The sequence below is a fragment of the Eupeodes corollae genome, chromosome 1 (assembly GCF_945859685.1).
Source record: "Eupeodes corollae chromosome 1, idEupCoro1.1, whole genome shotgun sequence".
In the NCBI taxonomy this organism is placed as follows: Eukaryota; Metazoa; Arthropoda; class Insecta; order Diptera; family Syrphidae; genus Eupeodes; species Eupeodes corollae.
In genome coordinates, this window is record NC_079147.1 from 13,127,788 (window position 1) to 13,154,805 (window position 27,018).

General features: G+C 32.6%; 1 protein-coding gene across 4 annotated transcripts in view; it reads right to left on the reverse strand.

Moving 5' to 3' along the window:
* Positions 1-1,058: 1,058 nt before the first annotated feature.
* The window catches only part of LOC129941086 (ABC transporter G family member 23), a 179,879-nt gene continuing 153,919 nt past the window's right edge, over positions 1,059-27,018 (reverse strand). For 2 of the 4 annotated variants that reach the window (XM_056049629.1, XM_056049631.1), the window contains 11 exons: positions 24,581-24,742; positions 11,124-11,640; positions 8,423-8,571; positions 7,987-8,134; positions 3,989-4,075; positions 3,733-3,918; positions 3,467-3,665; positions 3,157-3,406; positions 2,947-3,007; positions 1,941-2,272; positions 1,059-1,880 (listed from right to left, as the gene is read on the reverse strand). In XM_056049629.1, coding sequence (XP_055905604.1) covers positions 1,706-1,880; positions 1,941-2,272; positions 2,947-3,007; positions 3,157-3,406; positions 3,467-3,665; positions 3,733-3,918; positions 3,989-4,075; positions 7,987-8,134; positions 8,423-8,571; positions 11,124-11,640; positions 24,581-24,742 — 2,266 coding nt within the window. In that variant the 3' untranslated portion in view covers positions 1,059-1,705. Of the gene's footprint in view, positions 1,881-1,940; positions 2,273-2,946; positions 3,008-3,156; positions 3,407-3,466; positions 3,666-3,732; positions 3,919-3,988; positions 4,076-7,986; positions 8,135-8,422; positions 8,572-11,123; positions 11,641-24,580; positions 24,743-25,613; positions 25,851-27,018 lie in introns of those variants that run through there. The other 2 variants (XM_056049632.1, XM_056049630.1) reach the window with 2 other exon arrangements.

The following is a 27,018-nucleotide window of genomic DNA, read 5'->3' on the forward strand; positions in this document are numbered from 1 at the left end:
GTTGGAACACAGCAAAGTTAGTCCATTTTCATTAACAGAACTAAAAAATATCAACAATAATATATTGATTTTTTCCCCAATGGAAAGCAAATGATTCCAAATGCATCACTACTCAACGAACACAGCCATCGAGATCTAAGTGCATTATCAATCGTATATACCAACATTTGAGAAGGAAATCACGTAAGATCCATTCAAGATTCGTATAAATGTCAAAACCCATCCGTATTAAGATTCTACAACTTTTATCGGTAGTATTCATACTGCGGATATTGTTTTTGTTATTCGTGTAGGATCCTACTATACTATTCATAGATTTTCGAACAAAACAGGGGTATATTTTTAAAATTCATGTTTAAATCTCAGTTCTAGAGCATCCATAGTAAATTCACTTCAAAAGTAGGTCACAACGCCTACGACTCCCCCCACCTAACTTGGATCCGCCATCGGAACCACAAGCTATCAGACTTAAAGAACGCAATTTCTATTATATTTTTTTTTATTTTTCGTATATTTATTTACATTTTTTTTTTAATATTTACTTTATGTCAATGAATTTTTATCGATTTCAAACAAAAAAATTTAATTTTTAAACTTAAAATTAAAAACAATAATTATAAAACCTAATAAAATGTTCAATTTTATTTTTAATAAAATTGCTTATATCATTAATTTATTAATTTTTGTTCATGTTTTTTTTTTTTTTTAATTTCATTAAATTTATATAATTTTTTTACATAAAATAAATCCCATACAAAAAAATATCGCAAAAACTATATTTTTCCCATTTATTTATTTTATCATGTCCCTTTTTTAAAAATAATAAAAATAATTATATAATAAAATAAAACACACCTATTTTCTGATTTATCATATTTTTATAAACCAACAACATATAAAAAAAAGGAAATATTCCTTGTTAACATTTTTTGTTGTTTTTGTTTTGTTTTAATCTATTATTGAAATCACAGACCACACACACATTATTATTTTATTTAATTCTAAATTCATTTATATATTTTGTTCCAGGGAGATTTAAAAAAAAACGTTTTTTGTTGTTTTTAGAAAAATCAAATTCTCTCAAAAATCTAGGTTTTTATATTTTTTTGTGATCACAAACCAAAAAATGTTATGATTGTCTCCATTTTATTTACATTTCTAGAAGAATATTGAGTTCATACTCATTTATAAAAACTCCGCTAAATTTACGAAATAATCCTGCGATCGAAAATTGTTGTCTCTGTTTTCGAATGACAATTCGGCGGATTCTGTGATAGGATTGACTTGAATAAATTATACTTCCCTTGTCTTTCAATTTGTTTCGATTTTTGTTTAGTTTGTTTAAATTGATAAATTACGTCCTAACCCTTAGAATTAATTAAATTAAACTAAAAGCTACACATACACTGCGCTGCGGAGAAATAAATATTGAACAAATGGAGGAGCGACGAGCAGCTTAAATGACGAAGTGACAGTAAGAGCGACAGAAGTAAGGATCTTAGGCGGCAGGAAGGATCATAAGATTATAAATGAAAGGAAAGGTTCTGGAACATTCTTGCTCCTCATCGTTGGTATTGGCATGAAGTTAGGTATTGATGATACAGAATATTGATCCTGAATCTAAACCATCGCATAACGGAGAGCATAAAAGAAAAGTCAAGAGTCCTGCATTCGCGTTTCCTTTTTGCCAGTTACGACGCCATCCTTAACCTCGTTTCGACCGCAGAACAATCAGTGTGAACACCAAGAACAAAACAATCCATGCCAGTGTACTCAGGAAGCCACTGTAGACAGCTGGTTCCACTATCGTCCAGCCACGGGTGAGTATTGAACGCAGGGATGATGTGGCCAACGTCAGAGGCAGCACAAGTGAAATGTATCTATAATCAAAAAAATATAAATAAAATTTTTAAACTAAGATCAGAATGTTTAAAACTTACTTTAGCACAATTGGCATTCCTTCGATTGGCCAAATGACACCGGAAAGCAGAAGTGTCGGATAGAATGAACCCAATGCTAGTTGAATGGCATTTCGTTCGAGTTCACAGACGGCAGAAATTAGGAAACCAAAGCACATGCCGCACATACCCTGCAGCAGGGTAATGACAATCACCCAGAATAGTTCACCATTGTTGGTTACTCCGAAGACGACCAACATGAAGATTAGGACCAAAGAAGTCTGACCACACATAACAACGAATTGAGTGACAACGTGGGAAAAGAGAATTTCACCTGGAGACACACCAGCGACCCATGAACGATCCAACATACCCTGAAAATAGTAAAAGATTTTTAATTATTACTACGTAGCAAACTACGACAGTATTCTCATTATGTCTTTCAATATCAGTATTTATTTCAATATTTGTATCAATATTAAGAATAATATTCATATCGATGTCAATATTCGTATCAACATCAATACTAATATCAATGTCAATATCAATATTTATATCAATATTCACATCAATATCAATATTTATATCAAAACTCTATCAATATCAACCTAAATACTCATATCAATATCAATATTCATATCAATATAAATATTTATATCAATATTCATATCAAAATCAACAATAATATTCTTATCAATATTCGTATGAACATCAATATTCATATCAATGTCAATATCAATATTTTTATCAATATCGACATTAAAATCAATATTTATATCAATATCCATTTCAGTATTTACCTCAATATCATTTTAATATCAATATTTAAATCAATATCGGTACAAGAATTCAATGGAAAAAGATCAACCGAACTGATTCATTATTGATACGTCATATTGACAGTTTATAGAACGTAAATAACACGTGATGTGTAAACTCATTCATTGATGCAGATTTAAACAAAACGTGAGTCGAAGGCAAAATATTCCCTTGAGTTTTGTAAATTTACATATCTATTCAATATTACGAAATTAATGCAATAACTTACCTCAGTTCTTTCAATAATTAAAGCCGATGACGTCAGAGCAACCGCCAAAAAGAATACAATTCTGTAATAAGATAATAATTCAATAAGTTCCTCCATAAAACAGTGTTGATTGTTTATAAAATTATAAATTCCAGTCACATCTTCAAATGATGCCTTTTATTGAACCCTACACCCAACAATCTACGTCCATTCAAATCTCATTTTACTTACGTCAAAATAACTCCCGGTGCAACGAAATCAGTAAATGACGGATTCATAGTTCCATAAATAGGTTCATCGAATTGAATTGGAACATCACCGAGCTTTGGATTACTGCCGCACTGATCCAACAATTTCATAGCAAAGTCACGATAGGCCAATTGAAGGTCCCTATTGAGCATGACACCAATTTGTTGATTTGACATATCAAGCCACACTTTGATCTCAGATTGATCGATTGTTTCTTCATCAGAATCGCGTCCTAAATAAATTAAAAAAAATTGATTGTTTGATCTTACGATTGATCTTTATGATCTCGTACCTAAGGCAGCTCTAGCAACAAAAGCATCAGTGAAATTTTCTCCTATATGAATAGCACCCCAGACATCTCCAGCTCGTACCGCATCCAGTGCCACATCCAGGTCCGTATAATATCTTTTTACTATGCTGTCATTTAAATGGCTTAAATATCGACAACCAACATTTTCCACATGACATCCATCTCTCCACAAACAGGCACTCTAAAATCAAATAGAGTTAGTATTGAAATAGGAACCATGTTTATCCCTAAAGGCCTGGAACATTTACCGTGTCATTAAGTTCGTCATTAACAATAGCGATTTTTAGTCCTTGTGGTTCACGTCCAATGGCCATACAGAAAAGAATAACTTGCATCACGGGTAAAACAAAGATGAACATCATGACACCAACATTACGCCACATCCGGAGGAAGTTCTTTGTTAGGAGGGCTTTAATTTTACCTTTTGATGTCATCTTTTTTGAAAGAGATAAAAGTTTATAAGTTCAAAAGTATACCTATGTGGATCAAATTAAAAAAACTTACCATGCAAAGATCAGCAAAGCAATCGGATTGGGCAGGTTCGTTTTGGTTTTTGTACGGTGACGGAGGATTAAAATTCTCTTGGTTAAGCTATTTTGTATAAATCAAAAGGTTGTTTTGTTTTTGTGGTTGTTTTTAAAAAAGAAAAGATAATTTTAATAAATGAATGACATGATGAAAAACTTTAGCGAATAAGCGTATTCATACATACAAAACGAGATAAATTTCTGCCAGACTTGTGTAAATATGGGAATACACTTTTTTACACCGCTTATATGAAAGCTAAAGGGTTTAAACTTTTTTTTTTCAAAAGAATGTCCTTAAGAATTCCTTTTAAGTTTAACATAAGTCAGCATACTTATGGATTACAAAAATCGATGAGAGAGAATGGATTCGGAGCGACTTTTAACGTTATCAAAATTGATATTTGATTCTATCTGCGGTCTACTTATCAAGTTCTAAGACCGGTGTAATAGCACACAAATTAAGTTTTTGACCTTTATTGTCCTTAACGTGGACCCTTCCCTTCAACAAACAAAATGGTAGTTTGAACCGGCACCTAATTTATACGATTGGATTTTTTAAAAATCAATTTAGGGTCCAACATTTTAGGGTGATTTTGATAATAACAGAATGTTCTATATAAAACTTTTATTTAGCCGTAAACAACATTACTGATTCTAAGCAATCATTTGACCTTAAAAAGACTGCAATCATTTTGTCTCCAATAATTTGACTGAAATCAATTGAATTCAAACTTTGCAGACTTTATGCATTCTTTACATTCACTTAAAGTGTTGGCATTTACTTAAAGTCTACGCATTTCGTGTCAAATCATTATTCATTTAAGTCATTCATTCACTTAAAGCCTTTGTATTCTTAAGAGAAATGTCACTGCATAACATATTCTGAAGTGGAAAATGAACCAAGGACAATATTTTCGTTTTTAGGCCCAGATTTTCAATGTCAGCGTATTTAGTGAAATTTTACATAAGAATGCAAAGACGTCAAAATAATGTCAGGACTGCCTGAAATCTAAAATGATTGCAGTCAAATGATTGAAAAAAAACGATTGGTAATTTAATGTTCCAATCTTTGATCAAATCAATGAATGCAGCGTTAATATTGAAGTCATACAAAATTGCATTCTGAAACTCAGGAGTCTTGGAGTCAGCAAGTCATAATAAAGTATTCATATTATGATTTTAACTTTGGTTAAATTTAGGGAAAACACAGTTTAAAGTAAAGTATTCCACGTTTTGATGTGTGGCTCAAAAAACAAACTTGAGCGCAATTGACATAATACATTGCGGCGGGGCAGTATTCAACTGAGATAACTGAAATTATTTTTTGAGAAATGTGAGCTTTTGCGCTAAAAACTCATTTTTCCTGACGGAAACGGAAACTCATAGTTGATTCTTTCTTGTCAATGAATGGAACATAACATCTGCAACACTGATTTGTGTTTAAATTTATACAAATACAGTTCCAATGATATATTTCTATCACACAAAACTTTCCGTTTAGGAGAGAGTTATAGATATTATTAGTTTCCATCATTTAAAATTTTGTTTTGAGATTAAAGAGTGATTAAGAGAATCAAATGTATTGCGTTTTGTGTCCAAATGAAGCTGATAAGTTGTCGATTTATTCTACTAAATAAAAACATTATTAACCCCGAGCTTAGTTCATTTAAAGTTTTTTTTTTAATGATGATATCGTTTTGAATGAACTGCTGATTGTTAGTTTTCACGTTCCACTAAAAGTATTATATTTTCTTCAAACCTGTTAGTTTTACTTTCAATGATAAACTCTAACCTCAATTCCGAAAATTTGTGCAAAATGATAGAAATTTTCAATGAGAACTATAACCAACCTGTCAAAAAAATTGCAATGATTGGTTTCAATGATGCCAACGAATGGGGTTTCAATGATGCCAACCAATGGTAGCATGACTAGCCCTTTAATTTCAATCAGGAAATTTTTTATGATCATTTAAGGTCAAATATATTTATCATTGGTTATCATCATTAAGCCAAATCATTAGATTTTGTTAAATCAAACGACCTGCCGTTTAAAGTGATCATTAAAAATGTGTGTCATTGAAAAAATTTCCTAGAAGAAATCCTCTGATAAAATTTTGCTGACAGAAATCTGTAATTAAAAATGCGTGAAATTTGAACTCAAATCAGTTGAACAATTTTTTTCACTTTTTAACATAAAAGTATCAGCTGTTTCTAAATAGAAGAATACATTTTAAGCGGAAAATAACTGCGAAATTCAACTTTTTTGCTCAAAAAAAAAATCTTTGTGTAATTTCCGATTGATCAGTAATTACAATTTTCATTTATAATCAAAGGGAAACACAGTCAAATATCTATTCAAAAATAAGTCAGGATTGATTTCAATTATAGTTATAATTGGCCCCTAAAAGACAAACAAAATTCCAATGATTAGTTTTAATGATACAACAAATTGATAGTCTTTTCAGCTTTTGTCCAAAAGTCTTAAATTTGGAACAAATATGTCTTTTATGCTCAAGCTTTGGACGAATAAATAGTTTGAAAAAAATTTCTTGTGTTTTAGGAGAGATCCTGGAAACTTTTAGCAAAATTTTTGGCAATATCAAATTTTAGATCATTATACTCGTATAATCGGTAAGATGTGATATACAAACCGTGTATTGAAAGCTCTGGATAGAGATTGAGTCTTCCTTTAAAGATAGATGACAGGTTGAGAAAATAATTAATAATTTGAATGCAATTTTCATTAAGTAAATATGACTTTAGTTCTATCTACCGACTGAACTTCTACGTTACTTAATTCTGTCTACAGAAAACAATATTATTTTGTTTTACTTTTTTCGAATTGTGCTATCGTTATTTTTTTAAAGAAAGCAAAAGAAGTGATATGGCTCTAAGAAGATACAGGCTAGCAAACACATAGGACTCCTTGCCTTAAAAAAGATACAAGAAAATAAAAAAAAACATTCGATATTCATTAGGATTTTTTCTTCTATAAAATTCGTTGCGATTTTCAAAATCTTTAAAAACTCGTTCCAGTACCTTGAGTTAATTTACTTTTCCAAAACAGTTCTTTATAAGCCTTTAACGAATGTTTAACCATACACTAAATGATTTCTAACAGAAAAGCGAAAAAAATATTTTTGGGAATGGATCGGACATCGATTTTTTTATAAATATGTAAAAACTAAAAACTGGTATAATGAAATCTTTAACTGACGGTTAATACAGGTGTTCCCATTTTAAATCAACAACCAAAATAAAAGATTTTTTATAAGATTTTAGTTTTTTCATATGAAGCTTCATATAAATATGTAAATTCAAATGGATCATAACTAATGAGAATTTCCTGAAACCAAGTGAGATACATATGCTTAGAATTGTTCAACTGTATTTAAAGAAGATACAAATTGGTATTGTTTAAAATGATCACACAATTTTTGGGAAGAAACTGTTGATATGATTAATTTCTTCACTACAAAAACTTAAAAACATCATATTTTGATTTTTGTTTGGGTTCATTTTTAATGAGTTACATTTATAAATATTATCCAGATAAATTCATTGTGGCAAATTCGAATTTAAAACAACAGAATCTTTTAGAGAAAGTATTGTTTGAAAAGAAATTGTTATTGAATATCAAAAATTAAGATCCGAAACATGATTCAACTTGGGAAGCATTTCAGAATCTCTTCTCGAAAGGACACCATTTTTAATAAAATTAGTTGAGTAGGATTAGTTAGACGATCAAAGCATTTATAAGTCCACATTTTTAACATATACAAAATCATTGGTCCTATTCATTAAAAAATTTTAAAAACGAAAACAAAAAAGTTGTATCTTAAAGTTTTTAGGATGTGATGCGTTCTTAAATAAAAAAAAAACTTAAAAATATAAATAATTGACTGTGGATAGGAACTTTTTTGGTGCGAGACCTTTTTTGTTTTATTTTTTGTGTTATAAGAAAACCAAACAAACCGTATATATTGATCCATTTGTATCGTTGATTAGAACTTCTTTACTTTGGGTTGGATAGTAATTAAGTCCAACAACTCCTCCTTCATGACTCGAACTGGGATTATCCTTTTTACTGCCGAATGCCATTGTGTGAAGAGAAATATTATTACTGGAATTTATATGAATTAATTTATGAAATGACACACAAAACAAAAACCAATTGTAAAAAATGAAAAAAAAACTAAAAAAAAACTAACATGCTTGATCCATTAATTAAATAATATTAAAACGTACAATTTTTAAAATTATAAGTCAAAAATGAAAAAGAAAAATTTCAATATGTTAGACACAAATGATCGTTCTGATTAAAAAATTCAATTTATAACCATTTTATTATTTTAGCACAGCTTGTTAGAAATTGTTTTTTTTTTTTAATCAATTTACAAATAATAATTACCTAAAATTAACTTGAGTTAATTCTCCTTTTTGGCTTTGAATGCGGGATAATTTTAAGAATACTTCTTCAAGACTTAAACATTTATACATCGATAGTAATACGCTGGGTGATTCTTCGGCAAGCAGATTACCAGATCTCATTAGACCAATCTAGAATATAGAAAAACAGTATTAAAAAAGGTTTAAAATTTTGAAAATAGTGTTTTTTTAATTGAAAAATCTTTCTTAAAACGACAAACTACAAGAAACTTAGATTAAGCTAAGGAATTAAGATTAGACATTAGGTACTTGGTACTTGTAAAATAAAAATCAAACATTTTAACTTTTTGTTTCGAGCATGCGTTGAGTACATACTTGAGCCATACGTTAAGGGTTTTCCAATACTTGAGCAGCTGTCACTTTTAAAGTTGTCATCATTTAACATTCAAAAAGTTAAAACTATGCCATTACTAAACACAATTCTTTAATACCATATTGGGACACAAAAATTGAAAACATTTTGCCGACAAGTAAGCAAAACTACTAAAGACTTTTTAAAACATCATGAAGCATATTTTCCTCCAGCAAAAGTAAAGGTGGGAAAAACATTTGAACTGTTAGAACAAATAATTGATATAAAGAAAACCAACTGAGGTTGTTGTAGCCGTTAAGTTGAAGAAAGCTCAATGATTTCCCAATTTCTCGCTGATATTTGGAATCAGTCATTAGTACCATACTTTGCATTATGACTTAGATCTTAAAGGGTATAATTTTGTATACAAGAATGGATAATTTCTATGCTAAGTCAAAGAAGGATTCAAGCTTCTTTAGGCAACACAATCGCTTCCAAAGATGTGATGTGAGTAGAGGAGGTTTTCTCTTCCCGATCCTATGAATTGTGGGGTGAAGGCGGTAACTTATGCTGATAATTTGGTTTTCGATAAAAATCGGCACCGCGATAAGCGAAATTACGGAGATGGCTCTGAAGAAAGTTAGCAAATGGGTCATGAGGAGTAAAATAGGTGTTCATCAAAGGCAGCGAAACATGACTGATGCTCTTTACGACCAAAACTGCCTTCAACTTACCCCAACTGAATAGTCAAGTTCTGTCTTAATCTTATAGCGCTTTTGGCAACCTGACTTTGTCAGTGAATTACTAGCTATCAGTGAAACATCAAGCTGAAACCAAAATAGAAACGTGGCTATCTGCACTGACAACCAGAGGGCTGTTATGACTACCGATCACAACATCCTATATATACTTGTCCAATAATGTCGGGATGTACTATCAAGGTTAAACATCAACCTTAGTGTCACACTTATATGGGATCCAGGTCATAGTTTGTATTGATGGAAATGAGTGGGCTGACGAGTTTGTTTGTCAATGATCGGCACCAAGGAATTAAAGGGTAAGTATTCCTCTTGGAGCTATGAAGGACAAAATCTTCACAATTTTTCTGACAGAATCGAACCACGGATGGAACAGTCTGACGGATTGTACTATATCCAGGAAGATATGGCCTACCTATAACAGAAACCATTCTATCGAAATTGTATGCAGACTCAGGCATGCTAAAGCATTTTTTAAAGATCTTGATAAACTTTCTGAGATAAGAATCAAATATCTGATTTCTTTTCTGAACTGGATGGAATAGCTCTAGTGTTGCTTATTTTGTCAATATAAATCCGTCATAAAATTTTCATTTTTTAAATACGTAGGTTTAACGATTTTGTTGTATCAAAACGGCGCTTTCAAGCGCTTATTGAGTCGCATCGGAAAGGCTTCTTATGACTGCCACGTCTACCTACCTACTTACCTAGGTTTTGAGAATGCAATCTTGTGGATAACTAAAAGGTTCGAATTTTCCATAATTGAAATTGAAATTAATCAAAATTTGCCGGATTTGATATGAAGAGGACCGATTTCACCCTTTTTACCTTGTTAGTTCTCAAGGAGGTGATCACAACTGACCACCGAAATACTGTAATTTAATCCTTTTAGATTTTTGTCTTTGAGACCATATGAAAAAGGGGCTATGCTAATGCTCCACAGTTCATTCAAGACCTGGAAGAATTTATGAAAAGGATTTCTTATTAGAAAAACCGTAAAATATCAGCAAGCTCGGTAACATTTAACCACAATACTTTACAAAAATCAATGAGTTTAAAATTCTGATAAAATAATATTTTTTTCTAGCTCACATTTTGTGATATAAAACAGAATAGTGACAGCTGGATTTGTATTGAAACTTCAATTGAAAAATCATATCATGTCTAATAAATGACTTGACGCATACAAAAAGTCAGCAATTAAAAACTTTATACGAGTAATTACAAACTTAATCTAAATAATGACATATCAACACACAGTATTCATAGCCTAGGGGTAGTATATTTTTCAGAAACACCCCCTAACAATTATTGAACTCTTAAATGTCAGCAAAAACATCCGGCACATCATATTCAATACACTTTAATTAAAGCATTACTCGTAGATGATTAAAAAATGATTGATTAGTGGTAAATTAATGCAATTTACTTTTGTCCTTAATTATATAATAGAAGAACATAACATGTTATAATTTCAACAAAAAGGTTAGAGAGAACTACTTTAACCTTTAATGCATATTTTACTAGAGTTATTATAGCATAAATAAATCTATAAATTTCTAACACAAAGAATGTCTTCAAACTTAAATTATGTAAGTTTTCATATTACTCACCGTATGCGCTTGCCTAGCTTCTTCAATGTAATGCGTTGTTATAATGACGGTCTTTTGTCCAGCCTTTGTTATATGAACCAAATGATTCCATATACTTTGTCGCAACAACGGATCAACTCCCACAGTTGGTTCGTCGAGAATTAACAGTTCGGGATCGTGCATTAGAGCAACAGCAAACGAAACTCGACGCTGCTGACCACCACTGAGATTCTTAACCAAACGTTTTTCTGATGGTAAATCAAGAAAATCCAAAAGAAACTGCAAACGTTCCCTGATCTCTTTCGATTCCATGCCGAAAATCCAACCGAAGTACATCATTGTTTCGCGAATGGAAAATTCACCATAGAGGGCAATCTCTTGAGGCATATAGCCGACGCGTTTGCCAGGAACACCAGATCCACGAGTACCGGGTTTGCCACCCAAAACGGCAATATCACCGGAATCCAAACGACGACGCCCAACTATACAGGAGAGGAGTGTTGTCTTACCGCAACCAGATGCTCCAAGAAGTCCGTAACTATAAAAAGTATAAAAAAAATAGAAATTAATATCAAGTTAAGTGTTTTTCGAAAGTTCGTAAAAATAATAAAGAAATCAAGAAAGAACAACAATTTGGGTCTTTTGAAATCATAAATTTTCAATATTTGTGATCATCTAAGATTTTGTTTTATTTGCTGTAATAGTTCGGACAGTGATTAAAGGAACAATTACAATTTCTAACCGCGCGCTGTTTCTTTTTGCTAAAAAAGCAATTGACACGAATATCCCTCTTTCTGAGCAACCAAGAGATTTTATAAGGTCCTAAAGTGACACATATAGAAGTGAGAAAGTATCCCCATCAAACTTGGAGTACAAAAATGGAGATGTATAGTACAGATAGGGACCAATAGTTTGTTAGGTATGAGGCCGTAGTTCGGGCAGGACTCTAAAGCAGCCCTGACTCGAAAGTAAGAAAGCCTTGAAAATTTAAGTAAAAAACCGTCCCCACTTCAATAAAGTTTCGACAAAGTTGAGTGTTTGGGATACGTTTTTAACACTTCACTTATTTTGGAGAACAAACTTATTTTAAAAATATCATACAATTTTTTTGAAGTCATTGATATATTTTGTAGAAAAACGGTAAGAAACATGGCAATGTAGCGAATCAACCTAAACTTGCGCAGTGATATTTTTAAATTTCGAGCGGCCACACCTCATCCAGGCCATATACGGGGTTACCTATTACCCCACGATAAAAAATCCAATTGAACAAGACGTGTGGATTTTTTAAGACTCTTAGCTGATTTTAACATCTCACTTGGATAGTTCATCAACATTTGGGTAATTTAAAGTTTAAAGCCATTAAAGTTTCTGCATATGTAGCGAAGTCACTTTTCAAACTTTCCAAAAGCCATAAGATGTCATTTCTTGTAATAATGGTTTAAAGTGTCTAGAGTTCAAGAATTATCTGTGCTAAACGTAGTTCTTACTTGTAGCTTGGCCCAACAAAAAATCTTTCCGTGTAAAATTGCATTCATGGCTTGCTGACAAAAAGGAGTACACCTCGTTTAAATTCTGCTTACTATAAAAAATAGATAAATTTGTGTCACTAGCAACACTTGCACTGAAACTCCTTCATCAATATTTCATGTCAATATTTTTAATTAAGCGTGAATATCGATCAATTTCAAGTCTTATGACATCAGTAACGTTACCGTTTTCTTTAAATTTCTTCACAACTTCACCATTAGGCTGCTAAATTGAACATAATCGACTAAAGATGTATAAAGATTTGACGAATTGTTTGATTGTTAAGCTATCCACTCTGATAAATGGCAAGGATTTGTTAGGTAAGGTTGAAGTGACTGCCTGGGATGACGTAGGCCAGTTTATTGGCATATTGTGATACCACATGAATCTCGAGGCTTTCATCTAATTTCAAAAAAAAAAAAAAACAATTTGAGTCATGAAACGTGAAAGACTGATTGTTCATTATGATTGATATCGTTAAGATCAATTTAGAAGAATTCTCCCAGGTGGGCCTTGTATTTTTGATCTTAGGCAGGGCATTTACAGAGATGATGAAGAACTTTTTCCTCCTCTTCCTCATTCGTACAAGTTCTGCAAAAGTCATTTGAGAATACGCCTAGCCACCTGGTGTGCTTTCCTATTGGACAGTGCTTATACGCGATCTGCTTAGAGAAAGCAAGAACCTTGAGCGCTTTAAATCTATTATAGGCCAGATGTTTTTCATAACCTGACACGTGGCCCTACACCAGCAAGGGTGAATGTTAAACTCTTGTGCCATCTCCATTAGAGGTGATCGTCAATTATGGAGTGTAATAGAGTTTCTAGAAACAAAGTTCAGAGGTTTGATAGCGGCCTGGATATGGCTATCGAAGAAAAAATGGATATTAGATTTTGATATCACGTTTTCTTTAGGTCAGGGCAAGACTTCTATCTTCGCCAAAAGTACCTTCTGGAACACGCTACAATGATTGAAAAGGCGGAATCAGAGTCTTAGTTTTAGCCGTTCACAGTATTCGCCTCTACCAAACCCATCATTTGTATTTGATCTTTCTGCATCTCAATGCCCTATCCTCCCAGAAACATCTGGAAGGTATAGAAATCTGGAAGTTTAATATAAATAAAATAAATTGGGTGGCTCAGCGGTCCGTTGAGAACTAGCGCCTAGTGACTTAAAACTCTCAACCGTTCCTGTATGCGAGTACTGTTGTCAGGGATGGAGGGGACCTACAGTTTAAAACCGAATCCGAACGGCTAATTTGAGAAAGCACTTTTCATGACAAGGATTACTTTTGTCAGTCCAAAGTATTAGTTTTTCTTAGGAGTTTTATAAAAGTTCTTAAAGGGTGTTAAGATAATTTCTCAAAACCGCTATAGCACCGTAATCCACATAGAAAATAACACTGAAACCTTTCGCTTCTAGTCCAGTTAAGATAACATTTGCTACCTTGTTCCAGGAGAGAGGGGATAGAACACCACCTTGCGATGTTCCTCTGCTGACGAATCTTCTAGTAGAAGAGTCACCTAGTTTTAAGTTAATTATTCTGCTAGTCAGCATTAGATAAAATGGCAACCATTCAACTTAATTATGACCCTTTAATGAAAGCTGGGTTTAAACAGTGAAACCACGAAATAAAATATCCTATATTACAAAAATTGCTGCGATCTTTATTGAACTAAAATTGAAGACCATAGAACTATTTCTAGCCTCTTTGGAATAAATAAATATTTATTAATATTCTTAGCTGGAAAATATTTTAAAACGATAAAATAAATAAAATATCTGCCCTGACCTAAGCCAAAACCTTGTCTACATACTCATCACCACAAAAACCGTCAAATCTTGTTTGAATGATAAACCAGTTTAAATCAATCAAGTGATGCGACATCCGCGAAGAAGACAGGATTATAAGAAAACAAAAAAACACATAATAAATATAAATTATTTCTAGAAAATTTGTGTGTAAACAAAAATTTAAAAATTATCAACAAGGCTATTTCCATTCACCGGTCAATCTGAGTCTTGAGTGTCATTCACAAGAGAAAAAATAAAACATCAGGGGGAAAAATGAAACATCAGATAGAAGACTTCTGTTGTACCACACAAGACTTCTATAAAGTACATCATTTCCAGTATTAATGGAAAAATCCAAAAATATGTTAAGTGACTGGTTCCGTTGGAAAAACCAACGATATGGTCTAAAGACAATGAAATGACGTTCAACATCAATACCAACACAAAAATGCAAAAAAAATGCTGCCACTGCAATAATTAAAAAGTATAAAAAAGGTTCATGACAAAATATCAATTTCAAAACAAAATAAACTTAAAAACAAGTAAGAAAACATTTAAGACCAAACGCACATTGATAAAAATCTAGACCTCATTACAACAATTTTACATTTTTTTTTTATAAATTTTTGTTTTAGCGTTAATGTAAGACAGTTTACGCTCAAGGACAACACGGTAGGTAGTAGTATAGACCTTTTCATCAACCTTCAATTATAAATTATTGTAAAAATCTCTGATGGACCAACCAACAAAACAAAACTCACTTGATTTCCTTGTTGAAGTAGAAAAACGTCAACCGGTATTTTTAAATACTTTGTTTATTTTTATCTTCTCAAGCTCAAAGCCTATCTTTTGTTTAAAAAGTCTTTTTCACCTTGACTTTTTTGTGTTGTTGTTGTTGTCGATATGAGTTTGACATAGGCTTACATCAAGATGACGAAGAATAGGTATGCACAGGGCCGGCTGATACTGCTTAAGCCAAAGATTTAACCCAAACCTCTTTCATTAACATGAATGTGTTTTTATATAGTCTGAGAGGTTACGTTGCTTTTTTAAATGTATACTTACGAGTATGTAAAGTGTGATTAAATTTTAAGGGCCGAACAACCTAAGCAAACCACATTTCGCAATTTCATACCAACTCAATTTGAACTTTGGAAAGATACACAATCGAGTGGATTCGTTCATAAGCTGAATTGACTCATTTGGGCGATTGATACACCAAGAGTGACTGTCGAAAAAAAATGCACACACAAAGATTGATTGTTTGGTGCGGTTTATGGGTGGCATCATCGGGCTGTATTTTTTTCCAAAATGAGACAGGTCAGGCAGTTACTGCTAATGGTAAGAAGATAACGAAATTTGTAAGGTCCGAATTCGAATATATGGATTTCGACAACATGTGGTGCCACTTGCCGCACAGCTAACGAAACTATCTCTTTCAAAGAAATGTGGTCTATGGTTTAAAAATTGCATATCTCAATCTGTGTTTTTATTTCTGTGCCTTAAGGCTTGTCAATTAATCATGAATAGCTTAACGAAATGAAATTAACTTAAAACAAAATAAATCTGTTCGCGAAGTTCATAGAGCAATTGGTTCATATGACGGTATTTAGAAATCAAGCTTATTTCTGGTAAAATGAGTTCGTCAATATTCTAAATTGCGGTATATTGGGAGAAGATAATCATGAAGCCATTAAGAAATCAACGTTATATCAACTAAAATGTACAATTTGATGCGGTTTACACGCTAGTGGCATCATTGGCCCGTACTTATTTTGAAATAGGAAAGAATCTGCCTTTACGGTGAATGACTACTACTTTTTATTTTTTTTATTTTTCAAAACTTAATCAACTAAACATCGACGAAATTTGAGCAATTTGTTATACAACGCGCTTAACCATAAATTCATTGCAGGATTGACCACGTAGTTCTTTTGACTAAACGCTTTTCGAGAGGGGAGATTTTATGTAGTCTGGTAAAACATTGCCCAGTTATTAACACTACCATTGACGCCATATGGCTATATCATTGGAAAAATGATTGGCAAACAGGACATCGCCTAAGAAAACCCAAACATCTTGCTGCGTTTTTGGTGACATCGCTTATGTGATCGTTCCACATAAGGTGGTTGGTGACACACATACCGAGAATATCGAGATGTTCAGTCTCCTCTGTGCAAGTGCCGTCTATGGATAATGACAAAAGGGGTATATCTCGTTGCAGTTCCACATCCGAGAAGAGGGTTATGAAACTGAAAACGAATTCGAAAAGCTAAGAGTACTATCGTCAGCAAATCAATGTATTGGATTAGAAGTTGCTGAAAGGAGATCATTAATAAAAATGAGAAAGAGTGTTTAAGAAAGAACAGAGCCCTGGGGCACATCATCATTTATTTTGTGGTTTTCAGACTTGAACACATCCAATACAACTTGTATTGAACGACTCGAAAGTTAATTACTAATTCAATGACGGAGAGATTTATGAAAACCGAAAGCACGCATTTTTGATAAGAGAGCCTGATGCCAAACCCTATCAAATGCTTTTGAAATATCTAGTGCAATAATCTCTCTTCATAATAGCGATGTAAGGATTTGCTCCAATGCTCGATGAGATGTACCAGTGGACATTTTGCTACTACAGCCTTGGAAAGATGGGACGTAAGTGCAATCGGTCGTAAATTAGAGGGTGAAGAAAATTTGCTTTTTTGGGACTGGGCTGGACAAATGTGGGTTTCCATCCGCTCGGAACGAGACAAGAGGAATAGGACAGATGAAAAAGCTAACCATAATTCTCTTGCTTATCAGCTATTATATCCTCGATCCTTACTATGCCATAGTTTTGTTATTAAGCTGTACTTAGCGAATGTTTAATGTTTTACCACACTTTGCATTTTTCTGACATTGCAATATTTAGAAACTTAAGACCAATGTACAGAGACACTTTTTGTTAAACCTTCTACTACTTTCGGGCACGCTTTAAAATTGTCCTGGAATGTGTGCTTATGTTAATAAAAATCATATAATTGTAAATCATTTGAAGGAAAAATGGCTCAAGGAATATGCAACATTCAACAATGCCGCAACATGTAAAACAGAAAGTTCACATCACCTTGTTTAACCAAAAGTTTGGTGACCAAATTAATGTTAGTACTGAATTCAAAATTTTTCAAAAATCTTTAAGAACGTGAAAACCAAATTGTTCTCTTGACTGCATGAAAAAACCTATAAAATAAAATTGATTCTAATTTGGGACTTATTTCATCCATCATTTGAAGTATTAAGCGAATCAACAAAAACCCATTACATACAACCTCAAGTTTTGAAGAAGAAAAATAAAAAACATACACATTTTTGGGGACCTTTTCATATTAGTTTTTTGACCTTATTTCCCAGAGATTTTCCTTTTCCAGATAAATCTTGGGTATCTTCCGTCGAGTTCTATTAGGACTGTCAGATTTGATCAATTTTAACAACAGATCAAAGTTTTTTTTTCATCAAGTATATAAAATTAATGACATTTAAAATGTTTGAATAATTTGATACTTTACTTCGCAGACTATTGTCAAAAGTCATGTGCGTCTACGTCTTTAAGTCACATATTCATCATAATTTATAAATAATATTTAAACAAAACACAAACGAATATCTATTAACAATCTATGCCAAAAAGTAGGTCAATGTTTCTTTGAAACTCTCTTATGAAATAATAATAATTTTAATAGTGCTATTTCGTTAGGCTACAATAGACTTATTTTTTATGAGATACACAGCATCATTTAATTTATATCGTAAAAAGAAAAGGAAAGTAATTATACATCATGTCCCGTCTGTTGTCGACGACGAGGTACCGCCGCCGTCATCATCATTGGGAAGTATCATACCTCGAAGCGTTCAATGAACTTAAACCTGCTTAGTTTATGTATCTTGAACCATCATACTCGTAATTGTTGTGTATGACAGGTGGTTGTCCAAGCAGAGCTTCAATTAAATGCGTACCTACTTTTTTTTTTAAATTGGAAGCTTAAAATATTCACCTTGAACACGGAACCACAAAAACATATGAACACGCATCAAAGTTTTGAACTTCTCGAACTCTCTGATATGTCTTGACAAGGTATATAGGTACAACACTTAATAGTACACACAAACATCATACACATGTCAGCTTTAGATGAAATCTGATATAGCTGATGCAAGTCATGACCATGTGTCAAAGCCGGAGGTACATAGTACGTTGCCCTAATGAACAACACTGAGAGGAAAAAAAAATACTAAGTCTTTATTGTGGTTGTCAAAGACTCAAAAACATTGATATACGATTAGAGCAAAGGGTTCGAGCCCCCTATAAATCATAACTGAAAAGGCCATAAGTTCCATCATCCAAAAAAAAGGCTTGTCCGTCTGTAGAAGATAAAGTTTAATATTTGACAACCTTCTTGTTGTTTTGTTTCAGTGTAAGTCCATTGTCGGCTAATGGTTTTCTTGGAATTTTTTTTTTAGAGAAAAAGGTAGGTACTTAAATTTTTCTATTTGGGTCATGATCACTGTTTTTAAAAATTTGTTCGTGTTATTAAAATAGAAGAGATTTTGTTTCGTTTTTGATTGGTTTGATAATAGACTTTGTTGTTGTTAAATAAATTATAGAAAATTGAAGAAAATACGAATCGTATAATTAAGATCGACAAAAAGAAAGCATTTTCGTTTTTTAAGGTACATATTTATGTTTATGAAAAAAATCGATCTGACAGATCATGATGGATTAAAGAATATCATTTTTTCAAAAAAAAATTATGTTATTTAAATTGGACTGTTCTGATGTTACCAATTGTGATATCTCGTTATCATATTTTGCTACCGGTTACAATTTTAAAATACTGAAAAAAATTAGTTCGAGAAAAATGAAATTATGAAAATTAGTTAAAATTTAGTTCAATTTAGCCAGAGGCAGTAAGTAAATTTATGGAAACAATAAAAGAAAACTTTCATTTTGTATTATCAAAAGTATATGAGACCTAGGTTAGGTTAGGTTGAAGTGGCTGTCCAAGATGGAAACGAACACACTTAGGCCAGTTTAATGGCCCATTGTGATACCACATGAATCTCGAGGCTTCCTCCTAAGCTCAATGGAAGGCGAGGTGAGAGGCTGATTATGCTGATATGATTTAGATCTTTAAAGAAGAATTCTCCTACAGTGAAGACCGGTTTCCTCCTCTTCCTCGTCCATACAGCTTTTGCAAAAGTCATTTCAGAATACGCCTAGCCGCGTGACGTGCTTTCCTATTAGACAGAGTGCGGTTATGACACCTATTATCGAGCTTATATGCGATCTGCTGAGAGATAGCAAGTACTTTGAACATTTTAAATCCAGTGTTGGCCAGATGTTTTTTGTGACCTGACACGTGGTGATGTTGTTCCACCTGGTGTTTGCCTTTTTCATAGCGTTGTAAGTCCCATTTATTACCAATAGCTTTTTTGCAAGAAAATAGAGCTAAAGTAGCTTTTTTGATTCTTTCCTGATCTTTTATGAGACCTAAGTTCATTTTCACATGAAAATGATAAGATATCTTCTGCGGATTGAATAAACTATCGAAGACTCTTAATGTCCCAATCAAAAGTTGGTTAAAATAAATTACTAACAAATCAAACACAATTTGAAATACAAAAATTGGAAACATTTTTTATTTTATAATTTCTGTCTGGGTCTGTAGAAGATGTCAAAAAACACCTATGTATGATCGTACAGATATTATTGGAGAAAATATTGCTTCTGTTTGCGGTAGTGTGTCTGAACAGCCGACCAGCTTGTCTTTCCCAACAATTGCTACTCTCACGTTCGTCGTTGACTCAAGAAGTTAAGCTTCTTTACAACTTAAGTGTCGTCAATGGTCAGAATGGTAGCAAGAAATGGCAATAGTTCATGATCAATTTTCAAAGAAAATCATAATGAGATACATTTTCACATCAGTACATTCGTCAATAAGCAGAATTGCCGAATTTGGGTGAATGATAATCCAAGAGTGATTGTCGAAATGCACAAACAAAGAGTAACTATTTTGTCGGCATAATCGGGATATATGAGGACAGTCAGGCAGTTTACTGTGAATGGTGTTTGTGAGATGATAACGAACTTCTTATAACCCGAATTAGATATGTATGTAAACTCGACAGTGCCACATGCCACACAGTTAATAAAACAATGGGTCTTTTGCACCTGACAAATTCAATGGCCGTGTTAACTAACGTGGTTGTGATGCCAATTGGCATATAAGATCGTTTGATTTCACACGTTGATAAGCAAGCAACAATACAAGAGTTAAAGAATGACATAATTTGGCACATTAACGACATAGAACTTCAATTATGCACCAGCGTCATCAACATTTGTGGCTTCCTTTTGGCCGATATTTTGCCTCACACATAATTGAACCATACCAATATTATCATAATTTAAAAAAATGGCAATACAATTTTAAATAATATGTGTTTTATTCAAAATCAACACCGGCCCTTAGAATCTAATCACCCTTTATAGATAAAATAAATAAATCAATTAGGTGGTAATCGTAGAGAACCTAGTCCTGATGACATACAACTCTCAAACATTCCTGTGCGTGAATGATGCCAGGGATGGATGGGACCTACAGTTCCTATGGCTTTTCCGATGAGATAATTTAAGGAAGCACTTTTCATGACAGGAATTACTTTTGAATGATTTGTCTATTAAACGCAAATTAATAAACGCTGGTGTGCCCCAGGGCTCCGTTTTGTCTCCGACCCTCTTCCTCATTTTTATAAATGATCTCCTGTCTGCTACTTCTAATCCAGTACATTGTTTCGCTGACGATAGCACTCTTAGCTTTTCATATTCGTTTCCAGACTCACAACCCTCCTCTTCGGATGTGGAACTGCAACGGCAAAATATGATTAGCTCATTAAATTCCGACTTACACAGCATTGTACAATGGGGAATAAAAAATCGTGTGGAATTTAATGCTTCGAAAACGCAATGCTGTCTTGCATCGTTAAAGCGAGATAAACCGTCTTTGCCACTATCTATGAGTGGCACTTGCATCAACGAAACAGAAAATCTTGACATCCTCGGAATGTGCATCAGCAACCACCTATTGTGGAGCGATCACATACGCGATGTTGCCAAAAATGCCGCAAGATGTCTAGGTTTTTTGAGACGTTGCAAGAAATTTTTTTCTCCGTCTGATCTGGCTACAATCTACAAAACCTATATACGTCCGAAACTTGAATATAACTCTCATCTCTGGGCTGGTGCTCCAGTAACTTATTTAAGCCTCTTGGACAGTATTCAAAAAAGAGCTTTTAAAATGATTGGTGACATTAATATCATAAACTCGTTTACATCACTCGAACATCGACGCAAGGTTTCTTGCCTCACCCTTTTTTACCGTTATTTTAACGGACTATGCTCTAGTGAAATAGCCAGTTGCATTCCTCCCCTTAAACAATTTAACCGTAGTACCCGCGCTTCTAGGAATGCCCATCAGTTTACCCTTGAGCCCAACTTCGGACGTACTATGAAGTACAGAGATTCTTTTTTTAGCCGTACTACGCGAATGTGGAACGCCTTGCCACGCTCTATCTTTCCCTGTCATTGCAATGTTCAGAAATTTAAAACCAATGTACACCGACACCTCCTATCCAACCCTTCCCTCTTTTCCTAATGATCACACTGTGTCTTTGGCATATTAAAGGTATAAAAAACCCTTTTAGTGTTTGCTAATTATAAAAAAAAAAAAATACAAGTGACAAAAACTTTAGATGGATACCAATAAATAGGTCTCAAGATGTCCGAATGAAACTTTGACTTAAAAATGACTTAGTCAAATCACTCCCTATAAATTCGGTGGTAAGTCCTTTCTGAATCTTTGTATGCTATTATCCGTATGGCAAGATTTATTTGAACTCGATATCTCCCGTGGTTCTTGAGATATTCACGACAAAAATTGGAATCCCGTAGACGCACACTTAGACATCTCTTTAAAAATCTTTTATTTCGAAATACAAATTTTCAAATTTTTTAATTCAAAAAATCGGACTAATTACAATAACTTGGTGTGAGAATTTAAAAATTGTATTTAAAAAGAGTGTGATTCTTTTTCAGTTTATTTATTTAAAAATGGTCTTTTTTAAGGTGAAAAGAGATAAAAACAAAAAAATAAATTGAAAGAGGGAGTTAATATCTTTACTGTTTTAATGGAGGATCTGACAACAAATATTGAGTTGTTACTATAACAAATTCTTAGAAAATATACATACAGCTTCTTACGAAATCCATGAAAACACGTAAATTAAATATTAATATTTGTTATTTATACGCTTTGTTTAATTTGACGGGGAATGGCAAATTTAAATAGTGTGAAAAACTGAGTTTATTGAAGGGATATTTTTTGAATCTCCACTTAAACTATTAACTGGAAAATTTGTATAAAATGATGTTATTTATTCATCAGAAAAACACAGAGATGAATTCTCCAAAAAATAACGACAATTGAAGGGTAAATAGAAAACGATCCTGACTTGCATCCCAACTCGAAGTCAACCGAATATTGAATATCTGGCAAAGTTTGGCGTTTCCAGTAGGCAAACCAAATCATTAAATCAGCTGTGCAGCTCTTTATCGGACACATTTAAGTAAAATGTGTACGTTGTAATTTGTTTGACAATAAAACTTACTGCAAGTACATCTCATCTTATACAGGGTTTTTCAAAAGGGAAGCTACAAAGGTAGAACGACAGGGACAGCAAACGACGCCATATTTCTTGACGCTCTTTTGACATTTTTCTTCAGTAAGATTTGCCATTTTATGATGGGAAGATATACGAGCAAAAAACGAGTCGAAATTATTTAAATTTAGTCAGTGGTCTCAACGTTAAGAGTGCTACATCAATTGTATCATAATCGTCCTAGCAAATCAACAATTGAGTGTCTAGTGGAAAATCTTGAATCCACAGTACAAAAGGAGATCAAGAAGTGCCCGTAGTGTCAAGAATATGCTGCCTCTGAGGCTTCAGTTTCAGAAAGCCCAATGTGCCTCTCACACGTCGATCTCAAGTGTTCGGCATCTCTGTGACGTTGTTATGGCGTATTTTGCGAAATGATCTTGGCCTACATCCTTACAAGATTAAATTGACGCAAGAATTGAAGCCACTTGACCACCAGAAGCGTCGTATGTTCGTTAAATGGGCTGAGAAACAACTTAAAAATGATTCGGATTTTCGTCGAAAAATCATCTTCAGCGATGAGGCTACTTTTTTAAGGCATCGTCAATAAACAATATATGCGCTATAGATCAAGCAGCAATCCACACGTACACCATGAGTCACAAAAAATTACGGTTTGGTGTGGTTTATCAGCCGGCAGCGTCATTGGGCCGTACTTCTTCCCTGACGATAAAGACCGGCACTTTACTGTGAATGGGGTATCGCTACCGTTCAATAATAACCGAATTATTTTGGCTCCAATAGGATATAAACTTCGAGGACATGTGGTTCCAAAAAGGCGGCGCTACAAGCCACACAGTGAATGTCACAATCAGTTTATTGAAAACCATGTTTGGACAACGAGTTTTTTAACAAAATGGTCCTTGGGTACTACGTCAAGTCTTTGGTCTATGCCAACAAGCCAGCGACGATTGTACGAATATCGAATATCGGCCGATTTATGCTCTTTTTGAATAAACCGATACTTCTAGAGGAGATACATTATTGCACTGTCACAAAACTATACTAAGTGCATTTTATAAAGATGATGAATAACTCCATTCGAATTTATGAATCAAAAGTAAATATTTAACTAAATGGCATTGCAGAATTCATGAAGAAAATGTATGTAAACAAATAAATTACATGACAATTTAACAAACAAAAATCCCCTCTTTTTTACCAATTAACACAGCCAATTGACACCAAATTGCGAAAACAAATTACCTTGCACATTTTGCGAGAATGTGGTCTGTAACAAGAAATATACCGGATATTGTATTTCATAGAATCAGGATTATGCAACAACAATACAACACTATGTACAGCTCCTATATGAGGTAATTATAACAATTTAAATCAGACCACTTGCATGATGCACAATTTAAAAATGTACGTACAATGAAAATTAATAGATACTTACATTGTACCCTTTGGAACTGTCATATTAAGATTATTCAAAACCTGGTTGGCATTTTTTCCTTTGCCATAGGATTTGTATGCATGCCGCATAGCAACGGCTGTATCTGGTGAGCCCCAATTGGGTCTCTCTGTGTGGTTTGCCATAACTGGCTCACTTGTTGACCTGGAAAACAAAATAAACAAAATTAAATAAGTAAATAATTTGTTGATAATTAAATGATAAAGTCATGTTAATATAATATTTCGCTACTGGACTGTAAGAAATTTAATAGGACTCTTAATTAAAATTGAAATAAGTAAGCCTCAAAAATAAGCTTAATGGATTATCAACGAATCACAAGGATTTCTTGCTCGTAAAAGTACACAAATTATTGGACTTTAAATGGAAACTTTAGTTGAAATAATGACAAGGACTGCAAGGAATCTTACTACAAGAGCCTTTAAAGTTTCATTTAAATAATTCGTTGAGAAAATTTATTTAACACTAGGCATACAACTAATTCTAATAAGTTCCAAAGTCAAATTCTTTAATCCAAATTTTACAAAACAAAACATAACATAATCCCACACATGTTAAACAAGTTATGAACTTGTTTAAAAATTATGAAATTCAAATTAAATCAATAAATAATTATGAAATTTATTAAAACAAAATATTTTATGTTGAACAATATTTAACAGGTCCACTTGAAACAAAAGAATTTCACTATAGTTCCAAATAAAATTAAATCTTTAAAAATATAAAGCACAATACAAAATACTATACAATTTCCATAACAATACAAATTTGTAAATATTAAGCCGATTAAAATGTTATAGACTGATTTAAAATCACTCATTAACGAAACATAAATATTCTATGAGGAATATTTAAATTTGCTTTGATTTAAATTTGATACACAAAAAAGATATAAATTATGAAATGAAAAATATTGTTTTATGTACGATGTTAAATTCCAATTTCAAAAATGTGTTGTCATCCACAAAACCGGCATTTAAATAACTTTGTTTTTCATCGAACAAAATAAACTTACATTTTATAAAAATAGACGTAATTTTTCTCAACTCAACTCGCAAACAACAAATCAATTATTATTTTCCACACAAAAAACAAGTTTTATAGGAAATTATTGCCAAAAAGATAATTTGTTTTTGGTTCTTATTATAATTATAATTATGTACCGCACATATTATTACACATTGAATAATATTTACACAACAAAAAATAATAAACAAATCACAAAGAAGATTTGTTTCTTAATTCATAAACTCCTCAAAAACACGACCGATTCCCACAACAGTAACAACTATAACTAAGTCGCTATTTCTTAAGACAAAGCTTTAGTCACAATAAAATTGACTCTAAGCTTTACTATGGACTTAACCGACCTGTACAAAAGTTGAATGTACTACCTGTACCTACCTACTACCTCAACATCATCGCTAAGGTATATCATAATAATCATGATGATGATGGTTATCTTTATTGACGTATTTTCTGTCTACAAAATTGTATTTATGATGATGAGAATTTAAAAAGAATACGAAAAATCTATTCTGAATCATCGAACGGAAGATTTAATTTAGAATTAATTGTTTTGTAGACTTTAAGAAATATTCCAACAACTGCAGAAAGATTTTGCAGTTTCACTTACAATTAAAAGAAAATGTAAAACAAACAAAATGAGTACACCTGAACTTTGTCTATTTAACCTCAACAACATAAACTTATGATGACTAAATCATTCAAATTTCATTAAAACTGGTTTTTGATATCGAAATCAAAATAGTTCAACATTATACGAACTCTTAAATGTGTAACTTAGTTTTGCAGAAAGGGAAAACAAGAGCTTATTTGGGTATACATATTGATTTCAAGTCTTAGACTTAAAACATGTGGATTTTAAATTATGCAATATTTCGTCAAAGTTAAGCTTAAATATTGCAACAAAAGTATTAGAAGAAAATGCACGCATGTTCATTAGTACATAATTTAATTGTTTTAGCCTGCACTGCGTACAAGCATTATATATATTTACTAAAAGCCTGCGAGTACGCACGTATGTATTTCATTTTCAAGTTCGTTGCTTAGCTCTTTCGTTTTGTTTTGATACAATTTATACTAAAATTGGATATTTCGTAAAATTACGTGTTTGTATGAGTTAAGACATAAAATTTATATTAAAATATTACATATCTACATATCTACATATAGCTATGTAAATTTGTCTTGAAACTAATAATGACAAGGTCAATTATTGACAAACTATACAACACACCACCATCGATGGTTGTGGTAAAGATATATTTAAAAAAAAAAGACTTTTTGTCATCATTCCAAGACTTATGTATATGTAAAATGGCTACATAAATATTACTGCTCAATGGGTACATATTTGAATAATTTATAAGATAAAAGTATGTATAGTATATAAAAAG